This window comes from Cynocephalus volans, chromosome 3 (genome assembly GCF_027409185.1).
Source record: "Cynocephalus volans isolate mCynVol1 chromosome 3, mCynVol1.pri, whole genome shotgun sequence".
In the NCBI taxonomy this organism is placed as follows: domain Eukaryota; kingdom Metazoa; phylum Chordata; class Mammalia; order Dermoptera; family Cynocephalidae; genus Cynocephalus; species Cynocephalus volans.
In genome coordinates this window covers 130660354-130674038 of record NC_084462.1, presented here as the reverse complement: position 1 = coordinate 130674038, position 13685 = coordinate 130660354, and the positions used below count along the sequence as shown (strand labels likewise).

General features: G+C 30.4%; 1 protein-coding gene across 1 annotated transcript in view; it reads left to right on the top strand.

The window, feature by feature from the left end:
* The window catches only part of MDGA2 (MAM domain containing glycosylphosphatidylinositol anchor 2), an 800938-nt gene that overhangs the window by 757322 nt on the left and 29931 nt on the right, over window positions 1–13685 (top strand). The window contains exons 11-14 of the mRNA XM_063091085.1: window positions 5463–5640; window positions 9803–9823; window positions 12691–12846; window positions 13304–13462. Of these exons, the coding sequence (XP_062947155.1) occupies window positions 5463–5640; window positions 9803–9823; window positions 12691–12846; window positions 13304–13462 (514 nt within the window). The remainder of the gene's footprint in view (window positions 1–5462; window positions 5641–9802; window positions 9824–12690; window positions 12847–13303; window positions 13463–13685) is intronic.

The window sequence follows — 13685 nt, the reverse complement described above, 5'->3', positions numbered from 1 at the left end:
CTGAGAGATACCAAGATGAGTCAAAACTAAAAACCTGAAATATTCAAAACCTAAATACAAATCTATCTGTACTTCTTGAGTAAACTAACTAATGAAGAAAGATGCTGACAGCTGCTAAATTCCAATTTGTCAGGGTTGAAATGTATAATGAATTAATCTTTAGGCTGAGGTGTCCTTTCACCTGCTTTCAAGCATGACAAGAGAATAATTAGAATGTGTTACTTCCAACCTTGATAGGAAACAAGTTTTTTCTTTCTTTTTTTTTTATTGGAACTTGGGTGTTTTTCAATATTGTTTTGTTTTCATAGATGGAACTAATAAATACATGGTAGAGAGTTATGTCAGTAATACATGCAAATTCTTTCCTGAGGTAATATGAAATACTTTTTCATTTAATGATTTATGTAACAGTTATGAGTACAACCTAAGCACAACCAGAGCACACGTTCACTGGAGCCACTAAATAAAAATCCAAAGCAGAATCTAAATTCACTTAGAAATGTCAGGTATCACAAAATCAAAAGCTTTTTGTGTGACTAAGCCTTCTCCTAAAGGTAGATTTATTGTCTTAGTCTATCACCCCGTGCTATGTAATTCAGTTCAACATAATTAGGATTTCCCACATGAAAAAAAAAATAAACTTCTTCATTTTTCTAAAGGAATGTAGATAAAGTGCACATTGGTCAGGGAAATCTGTGAAAGCAACACATTTAATGTAATAATAGGAAATGGAGAATAGAGATTAAGTTTACAAGGATAGTCTTGATATTGGACAATATTGGGTTTCCATATCATGTCCTGCTTCTTACCAACTGCATAACCTGGGAACATATATTAGTTTATTAGTTTCCTCAGCTGAGAAAATAAGGATAATAATACTAATCTCAATGGATTTTTACTAAGTTAAAATGTGTAAAATCTTTAACAAAATGCTTGTCAATAGTGAATCTTCAAAAAGTTGCTAGCTATATATATATTTTTATTTTCTTAGTAAACAAAATACTTTGAGTATTTCCAACTATCATCCCAAGCTGCAATTCCATAAATTATGGAAGATAAATCAAATGCACCATTAAAGGATCAGCCTTTCTGATATATGTTGGTGGAATAAGGGGATATATTGTATAGAAGTCATCATTTAGGCACCTTACTGGTTGGGGTCACAGTGAATTGGAAGTAGTCTGACTTAGTACAATTTATACTAAAAACACAGAAGAGAGTTTTTAAATAAGCTTAATCTGTTTGATTAATTTCTTAATTCCTATTTTCAAATATAGTTTTTAAAAGTGCTTTTAGAAATTTAACTATAATATTGAAGTGGGAATGTAATGTTAACACATTTTTAATTTCTCTTTTTCATTGTATATATTTAAAGTATATTATATATATTCCCTCTTCTCTTGTAGATTCTGACTTATCCGATACTTTTCAGTGGAGTTCATTACAGGGCTGAAAAAAGTTCACTGTCCAAAAGGAAAAGAAAAGGATAACAGCTTTTTCCCTCTTTACATTTCAAAGTCTGTTGCAGCCTTCTGCTTAGAGGAGCTAATTTGTCTCTTTTAAAATTAAGAGAAAAAAATTAATATGTTTTTCCCCCTGAAACCTTTTTCAGCAATAGCTTTTTAATTATTCTCTGTGGCAAAAGTAACAAACTACAGCATTTAATAAAAAGTCTCACTGTAGGGGATTTGAGGGGGGGTTAGGCTACCCATTAACAGGAATGTATCTCCTAGGAAAAGGAAAAGTTAAATGGAATTTTTAAAATTGGCATGAAAAAAATTTTAACACCTTACTTTTATATCAGTATGCTTATAAGTATGGTCTGGGACTGTCATCTGTAGTTATGATTTAGATCTCACGTTCTCTGAGGGTTGTGTAGTGTTACCTTCAACCAGTAGAATAATATTGCATTTTCTTTTGTGTACATGCAAACATTGCATTTAGTTTTCCATTTTTACATTTTGCACAGCTCACTGAGATATGATATGAAGTATTTGATTGCTTATTCATCCAATTGCTGAAGTATATACATTCATTGCAGCCTTAAATTAAAGACTTGGAATCGAAGTTATTGCTTTTTTAATACACATATGAAGTTATGTACTCCACAGTTTGTAATAAGTAACAACATCAATGTGTCTGCCAACTAAAATTACTTGAGTAGAACATCTCATTATAACCACAGAACACCTACAGTCTCTCCCCCGAGATGTACTACAAACACTGAGTGATATTAAACTTACATTAACATCCATAAGAGTACACCTTAATTAAACGTGTTTTTAGATAACAGCAAAATGTCAAGTTATTTTGTATATATTTTTGGGTGCTTAAACTCCTTTTTTTAATCTTTTGAAATAACAGCACTTTGTATTTAGTTCATACATATGAAAAAAAAAAAAAAAAAAGAATTCAGTAGCAAAATGAGCCAAATAAGAACAGGTATTTTATAGATGAGGAAACACAATAACTAGTTAATTAAAAAAGAGCCTCAGCCTCATGAAGAAATGAAAATTGAAACTACAACAATATTTTCCACCATCAGATAGACAAAAACTTTCAAAAAATAATGATATTAAGATTTGGTGTATATATAAAATAATGAGAATATGCATGTCAGTACTAAAGAGTGGGGGTGGAAAACAGTGAGATTTTACCTTACTTACAAGCTAACACGTTAGCTACAACACTATCATGGATACTAGCAGACGACTAGCGACTGCTAGGTCAAAGAAAAGGACTCATAACACAGCAGATGCATAAGTTTTATGTTAGCATGGATTCCTCTTGCCCCCAAAGTCACACAGAAGCACCCAGGTGGGTGGTGCACATGCCTTGGTTGCGCATTACATAAGGGACTCTGAGCTTAAGAAACCTTAGTATTTTATAATTGACGCCAAGGAAACCTTCCTAACAACTGCCCAAAAAAGGAGACATCTTTATTATACTAGACATCAAATAAACGTTCCTTCTGCTCCAGAGGAAGACACTATACTATAAGGAAATTTTGTCATTTGTGTAGGACTGTGTTAATAGCACACATATTTGAGATTTTCACTTTCAGAAATATAGCAGTATAGGCTATATAATTAGGAATAACCCACCTTCAGAAAACAAATATATGGGAATACATATACATACACTTATAAACACACACATATATATAGTATGTACATGTATAAGTGTGTGTACAGGGAGACAGAGAAAAGGAGAGAGAAATTATCAGGTAAGAGGCTAAGGGAAAATGGGAATCCAAAGTAATAAATGGAATTTCTACCCAAACTACTTTTGCCCTTAGCTGTTCACCAACCCAGACAAACTTGAACTTTGATTCTTAATAGTTTGGCAGTGTTGAGGCAGATAAGAATAAAAACCCAAGGCCTGCCCAAAGCAAGGAAACTTCTCCACTTTAATCTGTAACACCAAAGGGTTTCATGATCAAAGTAAAAGTTGATGCCCTTAGGAGCATATCAGAAACAGAGGTACACATCTAAAGCCATATGTCTTTGTCCTAGGCCCCAAAGAACCCCCAGTAATAGAATTTTAAGCCACATGATCAGCACATAGTCAAAAATAACCAAGCAAGCAAGGAGAAAAGCATTATGAACAAGGACACTATAGATTTCAGATATAAAAAGTTTCAGATGCATATTATAAGGTACTATTCCTAGTATATATAAATGTATATAGAAAGAGTACCATATATAAAAAATATATATTTATATATATATACATATTGCTGAATATAAGGAAAATGCAAAAAAAATCAAAATTTTATAAACTAGCAAAATAGCATAGAATAGAACAAAATCACAATTTATAATAACAAGCAAATCTATGAATTACCTACTAACAAATTTAGTGAGTTATATGCATTAATTTAATGAGTACAACTTTAAAATGCTAGTAAAAGACATTCAAGTGAGTCTAAAATAAATGGAGAGCTATGATTTATTCATAAGTGGGAAGACTAAATATATGTGCATGGAGGGAGAGCGGGAAGAGAAAGAGAGAGATTTCTATGTAGATAACCCTGCAGATTTATTTCATTTTTACAATTATTATACCCTTCATTGTTACCAAAGTAAAATTTTTAAACAATTATATTAAACATTCTTTTCTCATTTGTGATACTGGGGGAAATAATTGTAACATATAAGCATTATTAACAAAGTGTCCTATAGATTTTTGTTAGATCTTATATATCAGATTAAGCAAGTTCCCTTCTTTTCCTGTTATTAATAGTTTTGTTATAAATAGGAGTTGAAGCCAATTTTTATCCATCTGGTAGCAATAAATTTTTTCTTCTTTTGCCAGTTAACTGTATTAACATACTTCCTAATGGTAAACAATTCTTGCATCCTTGTGAGATAAACCATACTGGACGTAACATGACTTTTAAAACTTGATTTGTGTATATGTAATGAATGAATGTATGAATTTGGTTTGTGTATATGTAATTTTCCTTTCCTGTACTATCCTTAATTATTTTGGTTAAAATTAAATAAAATTAGTTTGGGAGTTATTTTTTCTTCTTTTTTAAATCTCTAGAACATTTTGTATAAGAAAAAAATTATTTGTTTCCTGAACATTTTGTATAACTGTCTTGTTAAATTTGCTGAGCATTGTGTTTTTAGTGTGGGAGGTAGTGAGAAACCCATTCTTTTAAATTGTTACATTCAGGTTTTCATCTTCATTATTCCACTGGTACCATTTATTTCAAGATCACCATCATGTTCATCTTGCCAAATCCAATGGTAAATTCCTAACCCTCATCTTGCTTCACTCCCCAGCGTCCTTCTTATGGAAATGTCCTCTGACTACCTAGATAAAAGAGTTTCTCCTACCACCCTCCCAACTATCACTCTTAATCTCCTTGTCATTTTTACTTATTTTTTTACTGCACAGCTGACTATTTCAAATCATTTTATGTTATACATTTATTTGATTGTTTATCATGTCTCTCTTTTTAATAGACTTGAGAAAGTTAAGAACTTAGTCCTCTTTGTTTCATATCCCTAATGCCTGGAGTACATCCTGGCAACCGTTAAGTATGTAATACATATTTTTGCTAATATAATAGAGAATTTGCAGTTATTCAAGTCTCAAATGTCATTAATATGTTAAGTAAAAAATAGTTAAACTTGCATCTCTTCAAACTTCCATATCAAAGTTGTTTGAACTTTCTGACTCTTACATCATACTGAATGACATATTAAATCTATCAAATATATTTAATTAACCTCTGATAATTAGGTAAGTATCTGCAAGCACCTGCATACAGACATCTGAAAAATTTGTTGCTCATTATAGGAACAAACTTTAATAAGATGTATTCACATAATATATTGTACTTTCTTATTTAATAAAATTTCAGAATTTTTTTCTCATTTCCTTTGAGTACAGTAAGTACCTGTAAAGAAAATATTGGGGACTTTATTAAGTAATTGTTTTGATTTCAGGCTGGACAGCAGCGTTGGTGGGAACAGGAGATTAAAATAAATGGCAATATTCAAAAGGGAGAATTAATTACATATAACTTGACTGAGCTAATTAAACCAGAGGCTTATGAAGTTCGACTGACTCCTCTCACCAAATTTGGTGAAGGAGACTCAACAATTCGTGTGATCAAATATAGTGGTAAGTAGCCTTTTATTTAAAAGAATGTATTTGCATTTTAAACTATAAGGAACATTTAGGTTACAATTATCTTCCAAATTTAGACACAAAGTAAAATTTAGTATATTGAATTTTCTCTATCATCAGCCAGGTGACCAAAAAGCCCCCCCCCAAAACAACCCAAACCTTAACGCCATAAATTGTAATATTCGATTACAAATAAACAGATATAGAACATAATGCTTTAGTTAACATTGAACCTATGTGATAATGTGAATTCATAATTGTCCTTTTATTTTTGATCCCACAATTATGATGGAATATTTGTCTACATTTTATCTTTTCAAATTCTTGATGACTTTAAAACTTATCTCATTAAAAAGTTAAGAAATGTGATCACAATGTTTTTTCTTTTTTCTTTTTTTTTTAGTAAAATTAATAGCTCTCATTTTCACTACAGTTTTAGATTTTACAGAAAATTGAGCACAAAGTACAGAAAGCTCCCTTTCCCTGATGCATTTTCCCCTATTATTAACATCTTACATTAGTGAGGCACATCTGTTATAATTGATTAATGAAAATCGAGACATTATTATTAAAATCAATAGTTTACATTAGGGTTATTTGTGTTGTACAGTTATAAGGATTTTGACAAGTATATAATGTCATTTTTCCAATATTACAGTATCAAACAGAATAGTTTTACTGCCCTAAAAGTCCCCTGTGCTCTATGTCTCCTTCCGCCCTCCAACTCTGGCACCCACTGATCCTTTTACTGCCTGAATAGTTTCTCCTTTTCCAGAATGTTGTATAGTTGGAGTCATACAGCTTGTAGCCTTTTTTAGACTGGCTTATTTTGCTTAGCAATACACATTCAAGGTTTTTCCATGTCTTTTTGTGGCTTGATAGCTCATTTCTTTTTACTGTAGAATAATGTCCTATTCTATAAACATTACACAGTTTATTTATTCACCTATTAAAGGACATCTTAGTTGCTGTTTTGTTAGTGGTGGTGGTGATTTTCTCAAATTGTGAATGTTGAAAATGTCTACATGTTTGTGTGTTGTTAGTGATAATTTGCCTTTACAAACTATGTGCATAAAATATTTCTTCACTATTTAAATGTCCTATTTGAGCAAAAATAGAAACTAGTGTAGAACTGTGAAAAAATTAGAAGCTGATCTAAATCTTCTATCTAGAATTAATAGCTCAACAAGAAACAACAGCAATTAGATATGTTATTATTTAATGTGTGCTAAAGAGATTAATATTTTATAAGGTGAAATTTGCATGAATTCTAGAATTATAATGATCAATAACCAGCTCTAGAATTTTCAATATATTTTTCAGAGTTGAATAAATCGCTGGTGAAATATTTTATATTTCATTGCTTCTGGAACGTTCTTTTTATCATTGATGATTAGGGTTCGGGTAAAAAGAAAATAGAATGCTTTTTTTGCAGCTGAAGTTCATCATTGTGTTTAGCGTTAAGTATATTTTTTCTGCTTCAGAGGGAAGCAGTGAATACTGTCAAAAGTGAAAAATAAAGTGAAACTATTAAAATCTCAAAGTTGCTTGTACCTATGATCAATTTTCACTAAAAATCTGATGTATAACATAGAATATAATATTAGTAAGTGATCAGTCATTGCTTATCTTTTCTTAAATGTAGTTCTTGAAAATATTAGGATTTTTAATGTTAGTGACATAAATATTAGCACAGAATAACAATTGTTATTCGACAGACAACTAGATAACATCCCAGTATATTTTCTAAAGTTTTTAATTTCATATGTTTTATAAAATATAAATTATTATTTCCTCTTTTCTGATGTTTATGCTTCCTGCCCCTAAATTATAAAGTTATTGACCATTTAGTGGGTGGGGGCACTAGAAGCCATGTATTAATATCCATTTCTTTAAAAGATGAAGATATTAAGACCCAGAAAGTTTCAGTGTCATGCAAAGTTAAACAACTGTGAAATAACAAAGCCTGACTAGAACTAGGGTTCACCTCTTTGTGAAAGAGGATCTTTACTTCTCTGCTAAGTTTAGGAAACCATTATGACTTTCCTTAAAGGGGTATTAAAAAAGAAATATGAGCTCAGTAGTTCTTACTGAAGACTCTGAGGCAATAAACTGAAATGAAAAAGAGATGTGGAAAATAAATATTACTTTTAGTTCTAATTTTTAAAAAATACATTCTTAGCCATATGTATTAAAATCTTAAACATTTATTTAAACTTTTAAATAATACATATTTAGGCAAGGTACACTTTAATGGTTTAAAGGCATTGCCTTAGTCTGCTTGGGATATCATAACATATACCATACGCTAGTGGCTGAAACAATAGAAATTTATTTCTCATAGTTGTAGTGGCTGAGAGATCCAAGATCAAGGAGTCAGCGCGGTTGGTTTCTGGTGCAGGCTCTCTTTCTGGCTTGTATATTACCGTCTTCTCACTGTGTTTTCACATGACAAAGAGAGTCTCTCTTGTGTCTCTTCCTCCTCATATAAGGACACTAATCCCCTTGGATTAGGGCCACACCCTTATAACCTCATTTAACCTCAATTACCTCCCTAAAGGTCCTGTTTCCAAATACATCACATTGGAGATTAGGCTTCAACATAAGAATTTTTGGGAAACACAATTTAGTCTATAATAAGTATTTATAAGAAATTAGACATGCAAATTCAAATGAAAGAAGAAAAAATTGACTCACTGCAATATTTAGAATTTAAAATTGCAAGTTTTCACAAAGTTAACTGTGCTATTTATAGAAAATTTGATTACTAAAATATTCTGGAAGATGCAATTAAAATTGGGTCTGGTGAGAGGTACATGTAGATATGAAATTCTGTAGAACAAAATTATAATTCAAAGATCCTTCTTTGAAAGATTGTACACAAATTTTTATTATTTTATATTATTTTGACTATAAAAGTTTTGATTTTTACTAATTAATTTTTCATATTAAAATATATTTATATCTCATGAGAAAAGGAATTGTTATTTTTTTAGTTCACTTTCAGTGGAACTAGTAAAGATATAGTCTCTTCTCTATGTTATTCATTTCATAATTTGCAATGTGGAATGCATAATCAGAAAAATAACTAAGGCAATGGAAATTTCCTTCTATTTGTAGAAATGGTAAAAATGATTGAGAAACTGTCTCAATTAGTTAAAATTGATCTCAGTGCACTAATGTAACAATTATATGAGTACATGAACATGCTTTGTGCTTGTGTATGCGTTTTTGCCTATCATACTTGACTAGTAATGTACAAGTTTGATAAAGGTGGTTAATGGTAAACACTAAGAAAATGACAAACTAGAGATAGAGTTCTACAGGGTAGATTAACTACCCGTTGTACTTGGGAAACTACAATCATGCTCTCCATACAAAATGGAGTTTTCTTTAAGTGATAAATGCCTAAACGATACATACAAATACAATTTTGTCTCAGGTTATATGTATTTTTGTTGATGTCTTAGTAAAATTTGAAACCCATTTCTCTTTGGGTGAAAATCAGTTGGCACTTATATTGCAAACACTGTTAGTTTTCTGAAACATACTTTTAGTACACAAAAATGCAAAATGTATTGTTGCTTATCATTTGAAAACTCTGCATGTTGTATGTTTTAATGTAATTAAACAGAGTGGCACTGAAATAGCTATTTGTTTCAGGACACATGATATTACACGATATGATGATTGCTTTATTTTCATATATGCCATGTTTTTCTCACAAGAAATAGATAACAGCAAAAAACAAAAGTGTAATCTCTGTTGGATAATTATTTTCATTGTTAAACGATCTAGATTTTAAGTTTGACTATTGTCAGCTTCAGTTTTCATTTCTGGATTTTGTTCAGCACTGGTTAAGATATAAAAGGTCAGCAACTCTGTTCCTTGGAAAATGAACAAATCCCCCATGCTACTTAACATTGATCTTTTTGGTGCTTTGAAGCTGTTATCGCTGAGCTCCAAAGTACATTGTAATCAATACTCTAGAACAAAATGCATTGCAGATATAATTCTCCATGGTCACAGCGGGGAAGATCGTTAAGTTTTGATAAGAAACTATGAGATACTGATTAGACTTTTATTTATAAAAGACATTTAAGCCATGCTAACGTTGTTTTCTGTTTCTTGTTTTTATTTTTTACTTTTCTTGTAGCTCCTGTAAATCCTCATTTGAGTAAGTATATTTTCACTTTAAGAATGGAACTGTATTTCATAATTAAGAAAAATAAAACATATACATATGCAAAGATTATTTAGCAACTATTCTTATTTGATTTAAAACACAGAGGTTTAGAATTAATAAAAATGGCATTAAATGAGTTTTTAATTTCAGAGGATATGAATATAATGACAAATTATTTAATGCTAACAATTGAGGTGCATAAATTTTCCTAAATATGGAAATGTGGAGCCATTTTTCCAACCAGGTTAATATTTGCTATTTCTGTAACTATGGGATTATTTTTTTCTTTTATGGGATTGCATATCATTCTTATTGTTGTTACATGTTTCTTTGATTTTAATTCTTTGAATTTCTATATTCCACTCATAAAAAACTATGATTACTTAGAGAGTTGATCTTTGCATGGTTTAGTCAAAGTTATTTCTTAGATTACTGTTTGAAATTCCAATAAATTTGACCCGATTTAGGTTATAAATTTATAGAATGGTTATATTTTGTAAATTTTGGAAAATTATTTTTCTTTTGCTTTATATTAAAGGTTATGAGTACCAGATGACATATGTATATATCTGAAAATTATCTTCATGCGTGAAAGTCTCCCTATCTCTGGAAAACGACTTTGGACTAAAAAGAGGATTTACCATAAAAAAAATCCACTCTAAAATATCAGTTCATGACAGCTTTTTATTTTTAGTATAAGGCTGGATTTTTGCAGGTTTTAAGGAATGACTAAAGAGCGCCATTGGGTATCAGGCTTCTTATTCCCGAGTTTTGATTCTTTATTCACCATATTGGGAAGGATTCAGGGAAATAAAGCAAAATTTTGGAGACCATGTAATTCAGAATATTTAAAATACCTTTATTTCTATGTAGCCCTTGAAACTCTGCCAAAATAATGTTGTAATTAGAAAACTAGTAAAAGATTCAAGATCTAGTCAATCCTCAGTTGGGTGTCTTTGTGAAAATCCCAGACTTTATTACTTTTCTATTTCAAGAGATATTTTAACATTTAATTTTCAATTGGCTTTTGATAAGTTTATACAGCTGAGTGCATTGTCATGTCTATCACATACTCTTTATTCCAAATAACTACTTTATGGATAAACTTTTTGCACATATTTACAATTAAAGTCAAAATTAAATTGCAAAAAAGATATGATTAGGTAGTGTCATAAAAATTCATCATACAAAATTTCGAATAACATATAAAAAGGAAGATTTGACAGCAGATGTATAGATTGAAATCCTCAATCTTTACATTTGTTCTTTGACATCTCTTTGGTTTATAGATAATATGTAATTAAACAATTGAAAACATTTAAAATCAAACAGTGCCCTTATGGGATTATCATGACTCCAAAGTAGCAGCTAAAGGAATATCATATTGCACCTAAAAGACATTTAAGTAAATCTACGCATGCATATAATGACACTGCTGTCACCAACACTGTATCTTTGAATGATAGCATCAAAAAATCATGTAGTGTTTGGTATAAAATGTGTGACATATATGTGCCTAATAATTATTTTTTGTGAAATATTGTTTATTCAGAAATTTACTGATTTTGACTCCCTTAAATGCTTATATTCCCTATAACCCTACCTATCCGGAATATAGAATATAAACAAATACAGAAAGTTACGGCAGGTTAAGTTTTAAATTTGAAAAACAAAAACGAAACAAAAACTTATTTCTTAAATTTAAAGGGAAAACCTTCTGTTTTATTTTTATTTTTAAGTTCCAATAATTTTCAATTAATTCAGGTATGTGATTCAAACCAAGGGTTCCACTCCCAAGCATATCTGATAAATTTAACCTAGTGTGGGATAAGTGGGGACTCAAATAGGAGTCTCTGTTCTTCAGATATTTATATCTCTATGAATTCCAGGGAATTCCAGGGATCTGGATTTAAGGAATCTGGGGAATCTGGATTCTGTTGTGACTTTATCATTTCATAGCTGACATTAGTCAATGTTTTTTCCTCTGTGAGCCTCATGAGTAAGGATTATAGTGATTTCTCAGAATTATTAGGTTGAATAAAATAATATGCACTATGTTTAATTAAGGATACACATTGTTTAATTATGTGTCTAGGGGGACTTATGAACTTCATTTACACCTATTTTTCAAGCAAGGTATATCCAGTAAAAGAACCTGTGATACCTAGTTTTGAGAATTACTTGAAAAAGTCTCTTTCTGAATGTGTGTTGGGTTTGAACTCAGTGTATAATAGGTATCCAAAACATCCCATAAAGAATCTTCATAAAGACTTTTTTATTACTTTAAGTAAATTTCAAGCATCTGGTAAACCTACATTCAAATAAATTATGAAAGATGACTACTTTACAAAATAATTTGCTATTATCTTGTCCTAAGAAAACTTTTATTTATGCAAATGAGTATCCATAAAAGCATCTGTAGACACAGAATGAAAAATTATAAACTCTACATTTACATCTTTAAAATACCATCAGGTAAATTAATAAAGGTTATTTTTCAATCGACAGCTTTGTTTTTATTGTTCCTATACTTACAAAATAAAAGTTGGGAAAATTATTCAGCTATAATTCAAGCATGAATTGTATTCTTTAATTCAGTTATCTGGATATTTCAGAGGAAAATGGCTTGGGTCATCATTATTCAATAAGAAACTAAGTTACATAAATTTTTTTGTTTGTTTTTTATTAATATTGAAATAGTTTTATGCTTAGTCATAAATCTGTACACTGTTAGGGCTCTGGTGCCATTATCATGATGTTACATTGCTGCATAATGTTTAAAATTTTTTTATAAAAGTATTGCAATGTTTGTATTCATTTAATTAATATTAGTTACTTTAATTAAAATTTGTTAACAGGAGAATTTCATTGTGGATTTGAAGATGGTAACATTTGTTTGTTCACCCAAGATGATACAGATAATTTTGACTGGACAAAACAAAGTACTGCAACAAGAAATACAAAATATACTCCCAACACAGGACCTAACGCTGATCGCAGTGGCTCCAAAGAAGGTATGAGTTGTATAAAGTGTTGTGTTCAGAGCCACCAGAGACTTTTAAAAACGCTATTAATATGAAATACAAAAGAATTTTTAGCCATATATATGAAGATAATGGAAAAAATCATTAAATTTTGTGTTCAGCATCAATAAGTTAGATATTTTCAAAGTTTGCAGATAATTTTTCTCAGAACTTGCTGACATACAGTTCAGAGATGAGAAAAAAAAATTCTTGATAATTCCAGTCTAAACTTCCAATTTGGTCTCATGTTTTTGTACATTTTATCTTTAATTAAGTAGATAATTTATTCTGTATGTTAAAGCCACCATTAGTTATGTATGCACATATAGATATCATAAATGAGAAGCAAATCTTTACTTTGTACAAAAACTCTGAAACTTCTCAATGATTTGAAGTTTCCTGTTACTAACAATAATGTGTTGAAACATTTTATTTTGTCTGTTTTAAGGTTTTTACATGTACATTGAGACTTCTCGACCCAGATTGGAAGGCGAAAAGGCTCGACTTCTCAGCCCTGTTTTCAGCATAGCTCCCAAAAACCCTTATGGACCTACGAACACAGCATATTGTTTCAGCTTCTTTTATCACATGTATGGACAACATATAGGTGAGATGGCAAAAATTACTGTTTCTTATAAAGAGAAAGGCTCACAAACACACAGCATGGAAACAGTTTTAGTCGAATAATTGACTTTTTAAATGACTTACCTGCAAATTGCAAAATAAGATGCTAAGAATTTTTCTCATCATCTAATTTCCCAAATTTAGAAATTTGGAATTCTAATTCAGGCAGACCATCAGTGAGGTAAATTCCTAATGAGATCTTCTTG